The 22329-nt window shown below is 50.2% G+C and overlaps 1 protein-coding gene across 6 annotated transcripts in view; it reads right to left on the reverse strand.

The window, feature by feature from the left end:
* Positions 1–18982, reverse strand: part of MGRN1 (mahogunin ring finger 1) — a 55457-nt gene extending 36475 nt beyond the window's left edge. For 5 of the 6 annotated variants that reach the window (XM_045784264.2, XM_045784266.2, XM_087870824.1 and 2 more), the window contains exon 1: positions 18736–18982. In XM_045784264.2, the coding sequence (XP_045640220.2) occupies positions 18736–18823 (88 nt within the window). In that variant the 5' untranslated portion in view covers positions 18824–18982. The remainder of the gene's footprint in view (positions 1–18735) is intronic. The other variant, XM_045784265.2, reaches the window with a different exon arrangement.
* Positions 18983–22329: the final 3347 nt, after the last annotated feature.

Genomic DNA, 22329 nt, shown 5'->3' on the forward strand with positions numbered 1-22329 from the left:
AAAAAAAAAAAAAATCAGTCACTATGATCAAGTGCAATTTATTGCTGGGATGCAAAGGTGGTTCAATATTTCCAAATCAATCAGTGGAATATATCACATCAAAAAGAGAAAGGATAAAAACCATATGATCATCTTAATAGAAGCAGAAAAAGCATTTGACAAAGTACAACATACATTCATGATAAAATTCCTCAACAAAATAGGTTTAGAGGGAACATACACCAATGTAATAAAGGCCATATATGAAAAACCACAGCTAACATCATCCTCAATGGGGAAAAACAGCTTTCACCTAAGATCCGGATCAAGACAAAGATGTTCCCTCTCACCACTACTATTCAACAGAGCACTGGAAGTCTCAGCCACAGCACACAAGAGAAAGGAATAAAAGGCAGCCAAATCGGTAAGGAAGTAAAACTTTCACTATTTGCATATGACATGACACTATATATAAAAACCCTAAAGACTCTACCAAAAAGCTATTAGAACTGATAAATGAATTCAGGAAGGCTGCAGGATACAAAATCAATGTACAGAAATCCATTGCATTTCTATACACTAAGAAGGAAGCATTTCTATACACTAAGAAGGAAGCATTTCTATACACTAAGGAAGCAACAGAAAGAGAAATTTTAAAAAACATCCCGTTTACAACTGCACCAAAAATAATAAAATACCTAGGACTAAACTTAACCAAGGAGGTGAAAGTCCTGTACTCTGAAAACTGTAAAACACTGATGAAAGAAAATGAGGATGTCACAAACAAATGGAAAAATACTCCATGCTCGTGGATTGGGAGAAAAATACCATTAAAATGTCCATACTACCCAAAGCAATCTACAGATTTACTGCAATTCTCATCAAAATACCAACAGCATTTTTCACAGAACTAGAACAAAGAATCCTAAAATTAGTATGGAACCATAAGAGACCCCGAATAGAACAATCTTGAAAAAGAAAAACAAAGCGGAAGGTATCACACTTCCAGACTTGAAGATGTACTACTAAAGCTGTAGTAATCAAAACGGTCTGGTACTGGCACAAAAATAGATAAGAGGATCAATGGAACAGAACAGAAAGCCCAGAAACAAATCCACGATTATATCGTCAATTAATCTTTGGCAAAAGAGGCAAGAACATGCCATGGGAAAGGGACAGTCTCCTCAACAAATGGTGTTGGGAAAACTGGACAGCTACATGCAAAATAATGAAACTAGACCACTTGCTTACACCATACACAAAAATAAATTCAAAATGGATTAAGGACCTAAATTTGAGACCCAAAACCATAAAAATCCTAGAAGAGAACACAGGCAATTATTTCTCTGATATCGGCTGTAGCAACACTTCTCTAGATATGTCTCCTGAGGCAAGAGAACAAAAGCAAAAATAAACTATTGGGACTACACCAAAATAGAAAGCTTCTGCAGAGCAAAGGAAACAATCAACAAAACTAAAGGACAACCTAACGAATGGGAGAAGGTATTTGTAAATGACATATCTGATAAGGGGTTAATATCCAGAATATATAAAAAACTTACACAACTCAACACCAAACAAAACCAAATAATCCAATTTAAAAATAGGCAGAAGACATGAACAGATGTTTCTCCAGAGAGGACATCTAGTTCACCAAGAGACACATGAAAAATGCTCAACATCACTCATCATCAGGGAAATGCAAATCAAAACTACAATGAGCTATCACCTCACACCTGTCAGAATGGCTAAAATCAACAACACAAGAAACAACAGGTGTTGGCGAGGATGCAGAGAAAAAGGAACCCTCATGCACTGTTGGTGGGAATGCAAACTGGTACAGCCACTGTGGACAACAGGATGGAGGTGCCTCAAAAACGTTAAAAATTGAATGACCCCATGATTCAGTAATTGCAGTACTGGGTCTTTACCCAAAGATACAAGAGCAGCAATGCAAAGGGATACATGCACCCCGATGTTTACAGCAGCATTACCTACAATAGCCAAATTATGGAAGCTGCCCAAGTGCCCATGCACTGACGCATGGACAAAGACATGGTAGATGTACATATGTATGTGTGTGTGCGCACACACACACACACACACTGGATTATTACTCAGCCATAAAAAAATGAAATCTTGCATTTGCAACAAGGAAAGATCTAGAGTATAATGCTAAGCAAAATAAGTCAGTCAGAGAAAGACAAATACTGTATGAGTTAATTCCTGTGTGGAATTTAAGAAACAAAACAAACGAACAAAAAAAAAATCAGACAAATCAAGAAACAGACTCTTTAACTATAGAGAACAAGCTGATGGTTACTAGGGGGATGGGGGATGGGCTGAACAGGTGATGTGGATGAAGGAGCGCACTCGTCACAATGAGCACGGGGTCACGATGGAAGGGCTGAATCACTATATCATACACCTGAGCTAATACAACACTGTATGTTAACTAACTGTAATTAGAGTTTAAAAAAAAAGAAGAGGTCAGACTAGACTGGGGGACACTAAGTCCAGTGACCGATGTCTTATCCGAGAAAGAGGGAGAGTGGACACAGAGGCTCACACAGAGGGAAGGCAGGGTGACTCGACTACAAGGTAAGGAGCACATGGAGCCACCAGCTGCTGGGAGGCAGGAAGGACGTCCCCCTAGAGCCGTCAGAGAGAACCAACCTTTGCTGACACCTTGACCTGGGCCCCCCAGCCTCCAGAACCGTGAGAATAAATCCTGTTGCTTTAAGCCGCTCACCCTGCGGTGCACTGTTAGAGCAGCCACGGGCACTAACACAGTTTCCCACGCCCCTGGACTAAGTCAGTGCCCCATCCACACCTGAGCCTTGAGTACATTTTCACCTCAGCACTGACCACAGCTGAAAACTGTGTGGACCTGAGTATCTGACACCCCCCACCATGAGAAATAGGGCTCTGACCGGTTCCCCATTATGTCCCTGGCACATTTAGGCACTAAATTCACATTTTTGTAAAAATAAATGGGTAAAAGGGTCAGCTTCCAAGAAGAGAGTTCACAGCTTTGCTGGGGAAACATTAGAGTGTCTATCACCTCTCCCAAGATTCCTGATCTGACACTCACCCTCTGTCCCCCATTTCTCTCTGGCACAGAGAACCCAGAGAAAAGCCCAGTTGGCCACAGGGCCCTGTGAATTTTGTGGACACCCAGGCCATGTATCCCGCAGGCTCGGCAGGCACATCTGGGCACCTGAGCCCATGTGCGTCCTTCCTGGAGCCCTCAGAGGGAATTCTGAGCCCTTCAAACTCAGGTGGGTGCCCTGCCTGAGACTTGCAGCCCGGGTTCCGTGCACAGGGCCGTGGCTGCCCAGGCAAACAGGCCCAGAACCAGGAGTCCAGCCTGGGGGCTCTCACCTGCAGGGAACATAACCAAGGAACACTAGGCAAGGGCATAACCCCACCCCAGCACACGTGGCCAGGAACCAGACAGAGCCAACTGCAGTGAGAGAGAGTCAAGTGGTAACTAAATAAACATAACACTCCTGATTTTATGCAACACCAAGTAGCTGCTAAAGAGAGTCACACACACTTGGATATGCACATGGAAAGACGATCACGGAGTATTTGTTATTAAAAAAACAAGCTGGATGTGTTCAGGATCCCATTTGAGAGGTAACTGCACACAGATGCACATTAACACAAGTTGTGAATACACACAGAATGGTCAGGAAGGGCGCACGCAAAAAGCTACTGAGAAGTCAGTCGGGACTGGAGGCAGCAGGGACAAAAGTGCTCACATTCTCACACCTCCCATCTCACCAGATAACGACAGGGACAAGCAGATGGGGGCAGTCACTAGATGGGACCACACGTCGGTTAAAAGGAATGAGCCAGGCCTCCACGTATCAGCACACAGCAGACGCACAACGAACATGACTCAAACAGAGAGAGTGGGAGACCGTACCAAATGGAAAGCAGCCCTGCGGCTCCGACGTGGAGAAGAGGCAACACGGGAGGGCAGCACGGGGGCCACAATGGGGCTGCTCGAAAAAGAGATGCAACATGAAAATGGGAAGCACAGATTCTGAATGGAGAGTGTTTGCTCTCATCTCTGTGCTTTCCTAGGTTTTTCAAATGCTCACATTTTTTAAAGGGAACTTTTAAAGGAAGAATGTGCGCAACAGAGGACCAGGGAGGGGTGTGTGCTTGTGTGTATATGCGTGTAGCGTGTGGTATATACACAGCTGCAGGTGTGCAGCGTGCATATGTGTTGGTCTGGGTGTGTGCTTGTGTGTATATGCATGCAGAGTGTGGTATACACAGCTGCAGGTGTGCACCATGCACGTGTGTCCATGTGGGTGTGTGCTTGTGTGTATATGTGTGTAGAGTTAGGTATACAGAGCTGCAGGTGTGCACCATGCACGTGTGTCCATGTGGGTGTGTGCTTGTGTGTATATGTGTGTAGAGTGTAGTATACAGAGCTGCAGGAGTGCACCATGCATGTGTGTCCATGTGGGTGTGTGCTTGTGTGTATATGTGTGTAGAGTTAGGTATACAGAGCTGCAGGTGTGCACCATGCACGTGTGTCCATGTGGGTGTGTGCTTGTGTGTATATGTGTGTAGAGTGTAGTATACAGAGCTGCAGGTGTGCACCATGCACGTGTGTCCATGTGGGTGTGTGCTTGTGTGTATATGTGTGTAGAGTTAGGTATACAGAGCTGCAGGTGTGCACCATGCACGTGTGTCCATGTGGGTGCATGCTTGTGTGTATATGCGTGTAGAGTGTAGTATACAGAGCTGCAGGAGTGCACCATGCATGTGTGTCCGCCTGGGTGTGTACATGTGTGCAGTGTGTGGTATACACAGCTGCACGTGTGCACCGTGCACGTGTGTCTGTCTAGGGGTGTGCTTGTGTGAATATGTGGGCATCTGTGTGCGTACACATAGTTTAGGATCAAGAGGAGCAGGCAGAGCTCTGAAGAGGAAGGAAGGAAAAGAGCAAGGAGACACCATGAAGGGCAGAAACAAAAGGCAGACAGACCAGCAGACGGAAGTAGAGAAACCACGACCACCACAGGACTCTTCCTCCATGCCCCCCCCCGGTTGGGAACACATCGAGGGGGCACAGATCCTACCTGTATTCTCCATGTGGGGCAATGAGCTCGGAGGTCACCTGAAGGCTGCCCCCTATGTCTTAACCCCATGCTGGGCCTCCCCCTCCCTCCACTAGGGGACAGCAGCCAGTGCTGTCATCTTGTGGCAGACTACAAATGGCAGCTGTTCCCACACAATGAGCCACGTGGGAAGGCCTTCCCGATTAGACCAGCTGAAAACCCTTTTAAGGCCGCACTCAGAAGGCCTGCCAGAGGCCACAATTTTGACCCCGAAGCCCTGGCTACGCGGCACCAACACGCTTGAGGACCACATGACCTCAGAGGAACTCAGCTGGTTCACCTCCTCTGTAGCAGACGGATTCAGACTCTGCCCTCCTCACAGGGATCCAGGTGACCTGGAGAACCAACAGGTGGCCGGCCACCAAAATAAAGACCAAGGGAGGGGACCTCTCCTGGAGGCCTCCCGGTGTTACCACACATGGCTTGGTTTTCCTTCACACACGTGTGTCTCATGTGGATGGACACACGTGTTCATCATCTTTTTTTTTCTTTTAAGATTTTATTTATTCATTTGAGAGAGAGAGTGACAGAGACAGAGAGAGCACAAGCAGGGGGGCGGAGGGAGAAGCAGACTCCCTGCTGAACACAAAGCCTGATGTGGCACTCGATCATAACCTGAGCCGAAGGCAGATGCTTAAGCATCTGAGCCCCCCAGGCACCCCGCATGTTCATCGTCTTTTACAGACGAGGAAAATCAAAACCATGAGGCTCCAGTCAGAGGTTGCTTCAGTGACAGGGGTGGCAGTGGGAAGGCACCGTCCCCTCATCACAGGCCACAGGGCGAGCCAAGCGGGCTTCTGGGTTGTTCTGTCTGTTCCACCTTCAAATGTCTGGTAGTACACACACGGTGGACCACCATCATCACTTTCAACCCCCAAATGGAAACACCCTCAATTATTTAAGTGAGGTAACCCTGCTACGGGGCAAGGCAGCGGACAAGCTCTCCAACACACAGAATGACACACATCCAAATCCCCAGAATCCCACAGGAGGCAGGACGAGCAGTGCAAAGAGTAAAAGTGGGACCTCAAAGCTCTCCCAGAAGACACCTGCTCCACTCACTCCCCCCCTTAGGTACTCATTCACAAATCCTAACTGTCATCGAGAGACCAAAGCTAGGGGCCCTGCTACAGATCAAATGTTCATGTCTCCTCCAAATTCACACACTGAAGCCTCACCTCCAGTGCGGTGGCACTAGTTGCTGGGGCCTTCAGGCGGCGACCAGGGCATGAGGAGGTGCTCTGCGGGGTGGAATCAGGGCCTTTGTAACAGAGGCCCCTGGAGTCTCCTAACCCAGCCATGTGAGGCACTGAGAAGACAGCTGTCTATGAAACAGGAGGAGGCTCTCGTCAGACACCAAATGTGCGCGCGCCTTGACCTTGGACTTCCCTGCCTCCAGAACCGTGAGAAATCAATGTCTGTCGTTCATAAGTCACCCAGACTGCAGTGCTACTACAGCCATGCAGACGGACTAGGGCACATCCGCTGGGTCTGAAGTCCCAGGTCTGGACCCTTGAGAAGCATGTGCACCAAACCCACCAACCTGTGGGACACCCACGGCAGAAAGAAGCTGGCTGGGTGGGCCCCAGCCATCACGGTCACCGCCAGGGCTGTGGGGGCAGCTCTGTGGCTTCATCCCCAGGTGGCGCAGCCTGCAGCCAGGGCTCTTCAGACCAGGCTGCTGTTGGGGGGCAAGCTGTCTCTGAGGGACCTCCTTGCAGTCCAGGAGGGATCAGATTAAAACACAGAATGGGATCTCTGCACTCAACCCCTGAGCCCTTCAGAACCTCTACCTGCACCCCGGCTCCTGGTGGGAACTCAGGCCTGACGCCCTCGCCTGCTGCAGTTCTCAGTGGCGGCCCACCTTCCTTCCAGCCTCGAGGGTCTGTGTGGTTGTAGGTAATGCAAGATATGCAAAATCGGTGCTAGGTGACGCAGCCTCCCTCCTTGTGCTGCAGATGCTCCAGACCAGCAACACTGATGCCATCCCCAGCCACACACTCCCGTGCCTCAACCGGGGGCCCAGGCCCTACTCGCTGCCCTGCAAACTACTGACTCTGCTCTGTGCTGCCCACCTCACCCAGCACCACCTTCCTGGCTCGCTTCCCAGGATTTGGGAGCTTTCTCCATTTCCTGTGACCCAAAAGGCTGCTCCCACCCTGCCACTCAGTGCTAAGGCCTCCTACGGCCTCCCTGCAAGCCATCTGTGCACTCGACAGCAAATCCTCTGACCCCCCCACTGTCTTCACGGTGGGGTCACTGTTTTTCTTCCTTTGCTGGCTGGTTCACACTCAGGCAGGGGACACAAGTTTGTCCACCACCCTGTACCCCAGCGACCACCAGCCTGGCCTGCACACGGGAGCTTGATAAAAACCAGATGAATGAACAGAGGTGGAGGGTGGATGACACGCTTACTACTACTTGACAGTCAAGGAAACGGGAGGCACGGAGAGGTCATGTGACCTGCTCAAGCCATAGTACCAGCCAGAGGTGGCGTCCTCACTGAAAGTCTGTGCTGACCCCAGAGCTGCACACTCCACTACACCAGCCCCCTGTATGTTCTTCCCACACCACCCAGCAATTCTCCAATTCCCAGTGCACACTGACCAGGTGGCCTACAAATCCAGCTCAATCCTAACACTAGCCACCTGGAGACAGCATCAGATCCCCAGATGAAGGGCTCAGACCCACACCAGCATCCTCTCCCTTCAGGTGCCAATCCGCAGTCCAGTTGGGCACCTGTCAACTGGCTATAAATAAACGGGACATTCCCATGACACCCAATTAATTTGCTAGAGCAGCTCACAAAACTCAGGATAACAGTTCATTTACTAGATCTCCAGTTTATCATAAAAGGACAGGACTCAGGAACAGCCAGCTGGAGGAGAGGCCCAGGACAAGGCACGTGGGAAGGGCACAGGTGCTTCCAAGCCCTCTCTGAGGGCTCCACCTCCTGGCCTCTCGCTGTGGTCACCAACCCATAAGCTCTCTGAACCCAGCCCTTTTGGGTTTGTATGAAAGCTGTTACATAGGCATAGTTGATTAAATCACTGGCTGCTGGTGACCCTCTCAATCTCTAGCCTCCAAAGGCAGCCAGGACCCATCCTAGGTGCTTTCCAAAATCTCCTCATTAACATAAACTCGGGTGTGGTGGCAAGGGGCCTGTTATGTGTATCAAGACTGACTTCACTTCGGGGCGCTTGGGTGGCTCAGCTGTTAAGCGTCTGCCTTTGGCTCAGGTCATGATCCCAGGGTCCTGGGATCGAGCACCACACTGGGCTCCCTGCTCGGCCGTAAGCCTGCTTCTTCCTCTCACACTCCCCTTGCTTGTGTTCCCTCTCTCACTGTCTCTCTCTGTCAAATAAATACATAAAATCTTAAAGAAAAAAAAAAAAAGACTGACATCACTTCTACCACTCATTGGGTAGGAAATTCCAAAGGTTTTAGGAGTTCTGTGACAGAACAGGTGAAAACTAAATATTTATTACTTATTAGAAATCACAATGTCCCTGCCAGGTAAGCCATGACGTGACTAAAGACTGCACAACCTCCCCCCCCAATTAGACACACAACTGGTCCTGGGACACTGGGCGTGCGTCCCACTCAGCAGCCCCAGTAGCGGGGAGGGGAAGAGCTGAGCAGCATATGCAATGGCTGGGGACGGTTCACGGACTCCACCCGCCAAAAATTTTCATTCTCGACCAGGTCAGATGTTCCCAGTTACCAGCTTCCCAAATCCACTGCCACTATGCCCCAGCTGGGCCTGACCAATGGGATGAAAACATCACCATCCCAAAGAGTGATTTCAGAAAAGGAAAGCATCTTCAGGCTCGTGAAACTCCCAGCCAGGTGGGAGGCCCCACAGCCTGGGAAGGGGTCCCACCCACCTCTAATGACACTGCTCCCTTATTCCTCCTGGGCCAAGGTCCTGTGTGTATACAGAACAGCGCTTCTCCACACAGCCTAGGTGACCCGGTGCAGCCTAACCTCTGTGGGTCTCAGTGTCCCCATCTGCAACACGGAGGCCTCAGTGAGGGACACTGAAAAGGACAGCTCTGGCAATCCTAGGGATAAAAGGAGCCGGAAATGCAAATGAGCCTCACACAGGTGAAAAGACACCTGATAAACATTTCCTGCAGCCCCACTCCAGCGTGAAAGCCTGACCACAGTGGGACCCTGATAAACAAAAAGCTCTCAGTCCCCAACATCACAGAGGGAAGAACAATGAGCTGAGAACAACTTTAAGCAAAGATTCTAGTTCACTGAGTTCCACAGCGAGTGGCTGCAGCCACCTTTTTTTGGGAGAAGGGGTCCTTCCCTTTTCTGGAAACAGCCTCCACCACCCACAGGAGTGGGCCCCAGGTGCCACCAAACCGTGCAGCTCCCATCCCCTAGACACAGCTGGCTGGCCATGGTGGACACCTGACCGTGGTGGACCAAGATGTGGATTCTCTCTGCCATGGACTGGACCAGAGACCAAAGGACTTGGTCCTTGAGGGCCCGAGAAGGGTGGCAGTCAGCTTTGGGCAGGTTGCAGCAGCAGGATGCTGAGTCCAGAGGGGACGGACGAGAGGCTTTTGCACTCAGATGCCTTCCACTTCTTGGCTCCCCACCCTCGGGTTCCAGAGACCCACCCCCACCAGCCTTCCAGTACATTCCACCTCCTGCCTAAGCTAGTCTCCATAAATACCAAAGCGACAGCCAATTTCCGAAGAATTAAAAATGTAATAAAAAGCACTTAGGAAAGAACTCCTACAAATCAGTGAGAAAGGAAACAATCCAGTATGAAAAATATGCAAATTATTTCAACAGACACCTCACAAAAAGAGGAAGAGAAATGAATGGTAATTTCCATATGAAAAGGTGCCCAACCTCACTGGTCATCAGGGAAAAGTAAAACTCAATGAGATTTCCATGGCTAAAGTTAGAAAACAACAGCACACACACAGCTGCCACTCCCCGCACGGGTGAGAACGCACAGCAGTCAGTGCCCTGCTCTGCCGGTGGGAGTGTGAATGGGAGTGTGAATCGGCTCAACAGCTCCAAAAACCTGTCAGCAAAACCCGCTGAAGCCGAAGGTGCACGCCTGAGGCCCCAGCACCCACCGTCCGGCATGGACGCAGACCAGAGACGGGTACTCAGGGAGTCAGAAGTCGCTAACACCCAGAGTAGCGGCTGCCAGGGGCTGGGCGCGGGGCAACGGGGAGTCAGTGTGCACAGGGCTCAGGTTCCAGTTGTGCAAGAGGGAAAGAAAGAGTCGTAGAGAAATGACGGTGGATGGCTGCACAACAAGGTGACAGGACTTAATGTCACTGAACTGCACACTTAAAATAGAATGGTCACTGTTACGTGTATTTTACCACAATTCGGAAAAACACAGGCTCCAGGAAATCTGACTCATGGGCCAGAGCAGTCACAGCCGAGGGTCCGTGGCAGCATTTCCATTAGAGCCCAAACTGGAACTTTGCTCAACGCCCCTCCACATGAACGGACGAAGACAATGGCCTCAACACACACTGGAATACAACACCGCAGAGACCAAATCGACGACTGCCCCCATGAGCAGCGTTAGGGCCTCTCATCACGGAGCGTGGAGCAAAGAGCAGCCAGTTATTTATATCAAATTCAGAAACAGGCAAAATCACCTCTGGTGGAGTGGGAAGGGGTTTGCCAGGAAGGAGGGAGGCAGGGACTGGAAAGGGGCACCAAGGGGCTTGGGGGGCCGCTACTGTTCTATCCCTTCGATACGTTCATTTTGTGATCATTCATCAAGCTTATGCTTTGCACGTTTTCTAAATGCCTGTTACACTTCAATGTTAAATAGTCCCTGACTTACAATGGTTCAACATACAAGTTTTAGATTTTATGATGGCGCAAAAATGACAGGCATTCATTAGAACCCATACTTCAAATTTTGAATGTGTATCTTTTCCCGGGCTAACGATCTGTGGTAGGATCGGTAGGATCCTCTCTCTAGACCCTGGACAGTGGCAGGAGCTCCAGCTCCCAGTCAGCAATGCAGTCACCACCGCCCTTCTGCACCCAGACAACCATTCTGTTTCACTTTCAGTACAGTGTTCAAAAATTACATGAGACACCAAACACTATTATAATAGGCTTTGTGTTAGATGATTTTGCCTACCTGTAGGCTAATGTAAGTGTTCTGAACACATTTAAGGAAGGTGACACTAAGTTACAATGTTCAGTAGGGGGTGCCTGGGTGGCTCAGTCAGTTAAAGTGTCTGCCTTTAGCTCAGGTCATGATCCCAGGGTCCTGGGATGGAGCCCCACGTCGGGCTCTCTGCTCGGTGGGGAGCCAGCTTCTCCCTCTGCTGCTCCCCTTGCTGGGCTCTCGCACTCTTTATTTAAAGAAAATCTTAAAAACAACAACACAATGTTCAGTAGGTTAGGTGTATTCAATGCATTTTCAACTTACGATGGGTTTATAGGCACACAGTCCCATCAGAAGCCGAGGCAGATCTGTAAATGTGTGTATACACACACACATTTCTTAAGCCATGAACCAAACACAATTCTTTTGATTCCCCCTAGAGGCACCCAGGGAGTCTGGTCACTCGGGGATATCATCTGGGGCAGGAGGTCTGGATGACAGAAAGCTGCAGTTATCAGAACAGAGGGGGCCAGTACGGCGGTCTGCCCGCCCTGTGGGTGCTGATCACCCAGGTAGGACCAGGCAAGAGGGCCGGAATCAGTATCAGGCAGGAGGAAAGGACAGAGGAAATCCTTCAGACACTGAGGTAGAGATGTTCCACCAGTCACTCCTCAAGCCTTGCGCCTCCTCACCTGGCTCCATGACTAAGCAAGCAAACGGATTTCGTGTTAGACAGCACAGGACCCTCTCCCACGCTGTTCCATACCCTGCGCTTTTCTGCGCATGGCAGAGGGCGTGGGCCTCACTCCCTCTCCCTCCCACTCCCATCCTGGTGGATGGTCATCCCCTCAGGCACAGGCCGGGGCTGAGTCCAGTTTCCCCATCTCTGAGGAGCTGGGCAGACGCAGGGGCAGCTGGCAGAAGTGAACAACTGCATGGTTATTTACTGAGGTCGCATCAGGCGCTGCATGGGGCAGGGGGTGCCTGTGACACCATCCGCCCTTTCATGGGACACCATTTTATGGAATAACACAGAATCGTGAGGTTGGGTGACAACACAAACACACAGAAATGCACACAGGAGGGGCGCCTAGGTGGCACAGCGGTTAAGCGTCTGCCTTCGGCTCAGGGCGTGATCCTGGCGTTCTGGGATCAAGCCCCACATCAGGCTCCTCCGCTGGGAGCCTGCTTCTTCCTCTCCCACTCCCCCTGCTTGTGTTCCCTCTCTCGCTGGCTGTCTCTATCTCTGTCAAATGGATAAATAAAATCTAAAAAAAAAAAAAAAGAAATGCACACAGGAAATGCCACGTAGAATGTGCCCCATGCAAATGTCTGGTTCTGGTGGCGCTGGGTTTGGGAGGAGAGGCAGACGGCAGCGGTCACTGGCTGCTGAGGTCATCCAGGAAGTACAGGACATCCTCCAGGAAACTTCTGGGCCCGCTGAAAAACAAAAGTTGGGCAGGGCAGGGTGTAGTCCAACCCTGCCCTGATAGTCACATGGACTATCAGAGTCAGAACTGGAAAGAGGCCTGGGAAACCAGAGGTTAACCCCAGTGAGTCAGGGAAATGGGGCTGGAGAGCAAGCTCCTGGCTCAAGGCCACAGACCAGGGCCAGACCCGGGCCTCAAGACTCGGAATCTGGTGCTCCTCCCACCACACCTCTACTAGCTGGGGGTGGGGGGCAGAGGACTGCTCCCAGTTCAATCTCATGTGCTAAACTAATCCTCAACTTTCCATGTTTGTGGGTGGGTGTGTTGTAAACACAAAAAAGGTCACCCTAACTGTGCGGAAGAAGGTACACACATGCACACACAGACCCATGAGCACCCACACCGCCTTTATCCCGGGCTGCTGGGCCCTGGGCTCGGACAGCAGCCACCTCCCCGGGCCGGGATAAAAGGCCCACTGGCTCTGCGACCACACCAGCACAGGCTCGGGATTCCTTGACCTGGAGCGCCAGGCCATAGGGGGCCTGTGCAGTTGGCTGGCCACGGCTGGGAAAGTCCAACAAAGCCCAGGGCAGGGAGGCTGGCAGGAGCTGGCTGACTGACAGCCAGGTTATTTTTAAGTCAGCAAAAGGTGATGGGTTCTCAGCGATCCCCAGAGAAACTCTGAAAGGTCCCCTGAGTCGCCGTGCCCTAAGTAAGCAACGCCACACCTCAGAAACAAGCACACAGCTCCCAGCCTCTCAGAACCCCGAGGGCAGGCAACACTCCATCGGGGAGACCCGCCAGACCTGGCTCCCTGCGGCCCTAGGGCCCAGGCGCCAACAGCAGCTGCTTCAGGGAAACAGGTGCTCAGATGCCCACCCACCACGGCCCACTTAATAGATTCTTGTTGCTTTTGTCTTTGCTTGAAGTGTAACAACGGAAGCTCAAAAAATACAGTTTATTTATGCAGCTATTCCAACGATAAAACCCAAACCAAGTTAACATGAGCAGAGAAGCACGGAACTAGCTGTCATGCGTGAACAGCACAGGTGACGCGAGGAAGCTGAACGGGAACCAGCGGAGCCACACCACGCTGCTGAGGACGATGCAGGCCTCTGAGCAGCAAGGTGAAGGAAGCACCTGTGTGCACGAGGAGCCCCCTTCTCCCCACCCCCCATCCTACTGCCACAGGGCTCAGCACAAGCTCACTCTCTTGGAACAGGGATGGCCCAGAGACGCAGAATGCCCCGGTGACGGAGAATGTCCTCTCTCATCTGGAACACCAGTCTCGGCCTTTCCTTCAGATGCCAAAGAAATCAGTCAGCAAGGCCCTACTCTGCAAAGGGTAAACCCCGACACAAGTGCTCACGAAATGTTCCCAGACTGCCAGCACACACCAGAAGTCTTGCACGCACCTTGGACTCCTCCATCACATGGCAGGAGACCCAGGAGTCCTCAGACCCCCGCCTGACACCCCAAGGGACAAGATGCAGCCCATACACTAGGGAGATGGGGTTGGTTTCCTCTGGGGCGCACTGCACAAGCATTTGTTAAGCGCCTACCGTACACCAGGCTCAAGTGCTGCATGGCAAAAGGCTCAGTCTGATTTCCAGTTCCTCTACCAGAGGACAAAAGTTTGCTGTCACAAGGCTCCAACAAGATAAAGGAGGGAAAGCACTCTGAAAGCACATGCACATACAAAAGGTTTAGGTCTGGGGCATATCACCCCATCCCTCCCTCCCCTGCGTGGGTTGGCAGGTCACATGTCTGACTGCCTCCCCTTCTGACACTTCTCCTGGGTGACTTGGTCCCAGCACGACCTCCCTCAAACACCAGGGCAGGGCAGGGCAGGGGGGCATCGCTCTGAGACACGCAATCAACAGTAATAACCGCAGCAGGAGGTTTAACTGCGGCAGCAGCTGCCCGTGGCCAGGTACTCCGTGGGGGCACCTGCGACACTCCGGGCCCTCTCCTGCATGTCTGCACCTTCCCCTTAGGGGCTCAGCCATGGTGTCCTCACTCCTGCTCTGACCCTCAGATGAAGACTGGCCAGCTGATCCGGGCAATGGAGTACAGAAATAAAACCTCACATTTATAGTGAACCTATTTTTTGCAAAGATGCAGAGGCAGCTGATGGGACAAAAACAGTCTTTTCAACAAATGATAATGAAATAACTAAATATCCATATGCAAAAAAAGAACTAATAGTTTTACCTGAAATTACACAGAAAACATCACCTCAATATGGATCACAGTGCTTGCTTCCGCAGCACATACGAAAACTGGAGCAAAATGGATCACAGACCCAAACGCACAAGCTGAAACTCTAAAACTTCAGAGGAAAGAACACAGAAAACCTTTGTGACCTTGGCTTAGGCAAAGATCTCCTAGATACAGCTCCAAAAACATTAGCCACTAAAAAAACTGATAAACTGAGCTCAACCAAAATTTAAAACCTTTGACCCTCAAAAGAGACACCATTAAAAAAAATGAAAACAAGCCACAGACTAGGAAAAAATATTAGCAAGTCACAGAGCTGATAAAGGAATTGTGTCACTGTACCCAGAATAAGGAACTGTTACAACTTAGTAAGAAGACAAACAATCCAATCTTTAAAAAATGAACAAAAGACAAAAACAGACGTCTGGCACATGTGCTCATGCTGCTCTCTCTCTCTCTTTCTCTCTCTCACACACACACAGTATACAAATGGCTAACAAGCAGGTGAAAAGATGTTCCACATCATCAGTCATCAGGGAAATGCAAATCAAAACCACAATGAGATACCACTTCACAGCCACAAGGATGGTTATAATGAAAAAGGTAGACAATAGGGGCGCCTGGCTGACTCAGTCTGGAGAGCACAGAGCTCTTGATCTCAGGGTTGTGAGTTCAAGCCCCACGGTAGGCATACAGCCTATTAAAAAAAAAAGTAGACAATAATAAGTGTTGATGAGGATGCGGAGCACTGGAACCCTCACACACTGCTGATGGGAATGTAAAATGAAACAGCCACTATGCAGTCTGGCAGTTCATCCAAAGATCAAACATAGAGTCACCATATGACCCAGCAATTCCTCTCCTAGGTGTATACTACAGAGAATTGAAAAGGGCCACACGAACATTCAATGTTCATAGCAGCATTATTCATTACAGCCAAAAAGTGGAGACAACCCAAATGTTAACTGATAAATAAAATGTACAATATCTGCACAATAAGGTACAGACACCTGTTACAACAAGGATGAACTTCAAAGACTGTTCCAAGTGCAAGAAGCCAGACAAAAAGAGACCACATGCTGTGGATTCCTTTTATATGAAGTGTCCAGGGAGGGCACATTTTAAAGACAGCAAGCAGATCAGGGTAATGAGGTGGGGATCGGATGGGGGCACAAACTGACTACAAACAGGCACAAGGAAACACTGGAGGTGCTGGAAATGTCTAAAACCTGACTGTGGTGACAGCTGCACAGTTCTACACATCTAGGGAAAGTCAACGGTTTACAATGGATGCGTTGTATGGCACACAATTTATCTCTCAATAAAGCCGCTTAAAAAGTAAAATGAATTAAAAAAATACAATGAAAACAAAGCAAATGTTATTAAATTTGAACTAGGTACTGTTGCACTACATGCTGAAATTTCCACAAGCAACAGAAAATTGGACAGATTTTAAAAGTTCTCACCATCAAAACAAAAGGAAAAAAAAAAAAAAGGTGAAGCGATGAGAGTGTTAACTCACCCTATATTGTGGTAATCATCTCCCCACTGTACACGTATCAAATCGTTAGGGTGTACACCTTAAACTTGCAAAATGTTATATGTCGATTATGTCTCAATAAAGCTGAAAGGGATTGGACAGTATCATAGATGTGTTAAAAAAAATTACCATCTAATCACTTTTCTCTCCTTGATATTATCAACAAAATTAACAGAGACCTGAAAAGATAACTTCCTCATCAAGTGCTTGAAGGGGCCATCCCATAAAAATCATTTGAAGCCCCCCAGCATCCCCAGTCCACCCTTGGGGAAACATACAAAAGTACTGCTAAGGTCATTTCTCGGATTGACCCTCCCCAAGCAAGGTAGCCCAAGGGACAAGAAAGCTGAGAGAACAGCTTTTGGACTGGACAGGTCCAGGAGAGCACTGCTGTGGGTCTCTAACGTAGCCTATGACATTCACCTTGGGTGCCAGACCCAATCGATTAGTTGTGGCTGACCAGGGTGTTTATTAATGGATTCTGAAACCAAGGCCAGGTTTGGTGACAAAGAGTATCCTGAATAATTAGCAAGGTCTACTGCACAGAATCTGAAACCAGTGTTATTAAAGGCCTTGTATTTGTGGTTTCGTCCAAACACTCAAGTGAAGGGGCATCAAGTGTGCACTAGTCCCAGGTTATATAGGAAATGCCACATTAAACTTTGATATCTCTTCCATGCCACTGCTAGCTGCTATTAGGGTCTGAAGTGGCCACCTAATTTCCTTCTTAAGCCATTATAGCAATTAATATTTTATGAGGACTTTCAGTGCCAGACACTGTTCTGAGTTCTGTCCAAGGATCAACCCATTGTACAGATGAGGAAACTGTGACCCAGGGGGCAGAGCAACTTGCCTAGAGTCACTCAGCCAAACACAGGCTGGAAGAACATCAGCGATGGAAGAGGATGAATTCAAACAACTGCTTCAATCAGATGTGGGGATGTCAGCACACTGGCCTCCAGGGAATCCCTACACCAGGCTGGGCTGTCCTGCACTTGTGCCTGGCACACAGGCAGACAACAGTGCCTTCGGTCCACTTCTGACTGTTTCATAAACTGTGCTGGTCTCCACCCCACTATTTTCCCAGACACTCCCCCTCTTGGGCTTCCAAAATCAGGGAAGAGCAGTTCTCAAATTTGAGTGGACATCGGACTCACCTGAGAAATTGGGTTAAATGCAGGTTCCTAGGCCCCTGCAGGTCTGAGGTAGGGCCTGGGAAATGCACATCTAACAAGCTTCCCTACTAGTGGCAGTGGGTGGTCCTGGACTACACCGGAAGGAAATCTGGCTTGGTGGGTGTCCCAAGGCCCACTGTGAGGTCCAGGAGACCCCCATATCAGGTCAGATTCTTCAGAAGCCAGGATCAGGAGACCCAACCTCAAAGTCCCCTCATGTCCAAATTCTCTGTCCTTCTTTTCTTTCGAGGCCAAATGATCCCCATAAGGAGATGGAGAGGGAGGAACCCAAGCTAAAGTTCCGGGTCAGGTCACGCTCTTTAGAGGCAGCAAAACAGAGTGGGAACAAGTCGACTGGGAGTCGGATTTGTGGTCCTGCTCCCAGAGGGGCTTCCATCCAGCTCTGAGACGTTGGGAAAGTCACTTCCTCGCTGGTGTCTCAGATCTCCTTGCCGCAAAAAAAAAAAAAAAAAAGAGAGAGAGAGAGAGAGACCAAAGAACCAGGTGGGTCTGCTCCAACCAGTTTCCTGTTCTCCAGCAAGGACTCGAAGCTTCTCCCCCATCGATCATAATCTCCTTGGGCCCAGCACCACTCCCCCTACCCACCCACCATTCACAGGCACCAAGAGGTCACAAGAGACCTTAAGCTTCTGTCCAGACGGCGTGGCGAGTGTTCAGAACCACTGGCCGGGTAGTCACACTAAGCCACCAAAGAAAGTCCAAACTGACGATGGCGTGATGTCAACCCCTTTGACAATGACCACTTTGTAAGCACAAGCGAAGCTCCGGGCACCGTGCTAACCCCTCGCCAGCGTCACGCCACGAACCTCACCCCCACCCTGGGAGTTTCCTAATGCGTCTCCCTTGCGTGCATACGAGGGAGCTGAGGCGCGCACGGACGAAGTGACTGACCCAAGGTCACCCCGCCGGGACGGGGCGGGCAGCCCGGAGCCCCACCCACGGTCTGAGTGGAGGTCGCGCGGAGCCCCGGGCTGGGAGGCGCAGGGAGGGCCGTGGGCCGAGCAGAGCCCACCGCACCCTCTTCGGAGCGCACCGCGCGGGCGCGCCCTGCCCACCCCGCGTTCCGGCCCAGGCCTCGCCCTGCTGCGCGCCAGGGGCCGCGCCGGCCGCTCACCGGACTTCGGGGGGTAGCGATAGGCCGAGTTCGCCTGGATGTCGATGTCCTCCACGCCCGCGATGCGGCGGCTCAGGATGGAGCCCATGGTGCGCGGCAAGCCGGGCCGGGGCCGGGGCCGGGACGCGGGCGTCGGCGGCTTCCTCACTCGTACATGGCCCGGACCAGGCCACACGGACACTAGCCCACGGCCGCGGGCACCTCGGTCTCCAAGCCCCAACCCCCAGCTCGGCCGGCGGCCCGACGCCACGGCGGCCCTCCGCCCCCCGGACTCGAGGCACCTCGGGATATGTAGTCCCCTCGCCGCCAAGGGCAACGAGCTGCGGCGCCCAAAAAACTACATATCCCAGCATGCCCTTCGCCGCGGCCCCGTGAAGAAAGTAACCGGGACAAACCAAATGGACTTGAATCCAGAGGGGAGGAACCATCTCCCACACCGCAAACTGACTTTCCCTCTGCATGCCAGGCACGGCAGTAACATCCTAACTCTTTAGTCTCCTAATTATCTGTTCATATATAGATTCTTATAGGAATCCAGCGCCTTCCATTTACCCGCCTCTCTGAAATTATCTCCCTGAGCCACGATGGTTCTCCCCAATTCCCAGGGTTGATCTCCTGCCCCGTCCAGGAGAGGGCACACCTTTACAAGCCACCCTGCAACAGCTGGGAGGGAACCCAATCCGACCAGGAGCTGGGGTTCAAAGGAGAAGCTAAGGGCTTCTTTTAGCCTTTTCCAGAACTCAAGGCTTCTCTTTGGCTCCACGTCCAGAACAATTACTTTGGAGACATAATTTTACAGCCCCACAGACCTCTCCCCACTTTACATACAGAGAAACTGAGGCACAAAAAGTGAGGGCTGCAAATGAGGTGAAGGCAAGTTTAAAAAATTGGTCTGGATTAAAGGCTTGCAGGTTGCAATGTACTTTCCTGGCTTTTGATTAACATAAAATTCTGTAAGCGGACCAAGTGGAGATTGTTTTCACCTACTCTTCAGTTGAGAAGCAGGTGTTCCAAGACGAAATTGGCTTCCCAAGGCAAGCCTGCTGTATCAGGAAATCAGCTGGGGAGGACAGCAGCTGGTGAAGGGTCTCAAATGGTAAATGCACCACATTCCACATTAAAATGAGTCCTGCACCTTTCTGGAGGCCAGAGTCCAGAATACAACCTTCTGTTGTCAGGGAACCTGGGAAGCCAAAATTAATAAAAGAGGTGAAAGATTTATGTGCTTATGAATAGAGTCCAGGTCTTGGAGGAGCCTGATTAAATCTCTGCTTCACAATCAAGATCCCCTATTTACTGAGCACCTCCTATGTGCCAGCCATCATGTTGAGAGCTTTATACAATCTCTCATTTAATTTTCTGATGGAGCTTTTATTTTCGTTCTCAATTCACACACAAGGAAGGTGACACTGGAAAAGGCAAAATATCCCACTTAAGCCGCACAGTAGCTAAACGGTAATAAAGCTGAAACTTGTACCAAGCCACTCCTTTTACTGCCATACTCCCCTGCCACCCCAGAGGCGGAAACATTCCGATGTGCTAGGTTTCATGTCTCTTGCCACCAGGTGCGCCTGAAGACACCCCCCCACACACACCCTGTGTGATCTTTCTTCCCTTATCTTTATTAAATCGCCTAACACTTGTGTGTATACACACATACATACACCAACACTGAATTCAATTTACTGGCCTCCCTGCTTGGGGCGGGGGGGGGGGGGGTAGGCAAGGAGAGTAGGATAGACCCTGATGTTCTCATTGAAAAACAACCCTACGAGTGCGTCCTTCCTACAGATCCTGGGCCAAGGCAGTCATTTCCATGGGCTGGATGTTTGATTAAACATTCCTCGTACTAGAGCTTTGGACTTGTTCTTCTGTGCTTATCCATGCCCTGCCGGGAGACAGGCTCTTTCTGATTTATTATTAGTTCTGTCAACATCTGTGCTGATTCATTTATTTATTCAACAAATATTTATCACGCAGCTACTATGTAACAGGCAATGAGCCAGGCTACAAGCCAGGCAACTGGGATCAAATGGAAGAACCCTAGATGTGGAGCATGCAGGATAGTGAGGACAGACACTGAAAAGGTTAACAGGTGCATAAATACAAAACGTGAAGAGTGCTATAGGAGAATAAAGGTACAGTGAAACAATAGGGGAGACTTACTATTGATAGGGGTGTCAGGGATAGCTTCTCTGAAGAGGTGACATTTAAGCCAGGATTTGAAATACAAATAAGAGCAAACCAGGGGGGCGGGGAGCAAACTCTAAGGAGGTAAGCCAGTCCAGGTTCCAAGCAGGGGAAACACTATGTGCAAAGGCCCTGAGGCTGCAAAGAGCTGAGTATGATCCAGGGGCTCAAGGGCCAATTTGGTTAAAATCAAATGGAGCACGGGGAGAGTATAGGAACAGAGGTCAGGAGTGAGGCAGTGGCTAGATCTCGAGTCTTCTCAGCGAGCCAGCATTGGGTCTTTTGAAACAGACACTAGGCACAGTTCATGGGCACCTGGGTTGAGTCCCCTGAGTCCAGACTTCTTTCTGAGCCTCCTGAGCGGGCAGGATCCTTGCCTATTCATTCTTGTGCTCCCAGAATCAGGCACCCAATGATCTCTGGCGTATTTGAGAGAATGGAGGTGGAGGGGAGCCTGGCTGGCTCAATCAGTGGGGCATGAGACTCCTGATCACACAATCGTGGGGTTAAACCCCACCATGGGTGTGGAGATAACTTAAAAATAAAATCTTAAGGGGTGCCTGGGTGGCTCAGTCATGAAGCATCTGCCTTCGGCTTAGGTCATGATCCCAGGGTCCTGGGATCCAACCCTGCATTAGACTCCCTGCTCAGCAGGAAGGATGCTTCTTCCTCTCCCACTCTCCCTGCTTGTGTCCCCCTGCTCCTCTGTGAAATAAATAAAATCTTTAAAAAATAAAATCTTAAAGAAAGAGAAAAGAAAAAAGGAAAAAAAAAATGAAGGTGGGAAGGAGAAGGCCAGGCCATGCTGGGGAGACTTTGGCAGGGCCCACAACTTCCAGAACTTCAGGTAAGATGTGGGCACTGCTAGAAATACCTTTTTGTCCCCCTGTCCCTATCTACTGGTTCCAACTGCCAGGCCCCATCTGAGCTTGCTAAAAAAATCCAAAGTCCACTCCCTAGCCAGGCTGATCCTGGCTAAAAACAAGATTGTTTTTTCCTTCGCTGCTGCCCCTGGGAAAACAAGCAGGCTAGGGATGCCATGCCCCCGCCCCCTGCAGAGGAGTGACCTTTGCTCCTGCCAGCCTCATCTGCCCCACCCCAGCCAGCATGCTGGCTTGGAAGTGCTCCTTCAGAGCTAGACAAGCCTGGGCAGGTAACTGAGTATTGCTGGATTAGAGTAGGGGGAAGCGGGAAGGTACTTCCTGTTTCCCTGAGCCAGAAAATCCCCTAGTGGGTCCTGCCAGGGCAGTGCCCTCTCTCGCTCTTTAGAAATACACCCTCATAGCCTACTGGGTGCCTGTTCTCCACTGGGTCTGAACATTGGCAAGAGCGTAAGGGGGTTTGGATTCCAGCCTGTTTCTTCATCAGTAAAATGGGACTTGGGCTCCCTAGGGGGGTCCAGAT

Source organism: Ursus americanus, chromosome 2, assembly GCF_024610735.1.
Source record: "Ursus americanus isolate L20-20 chromosome 2, mUrsAme1.1.p, whole genome shotgun sequence".
Lineage (NCBI taxonomy): Eukaryota > Metazoa > Chordata > Mammalia > Carnivora > Ursidae > Ursus > Ursus americanus.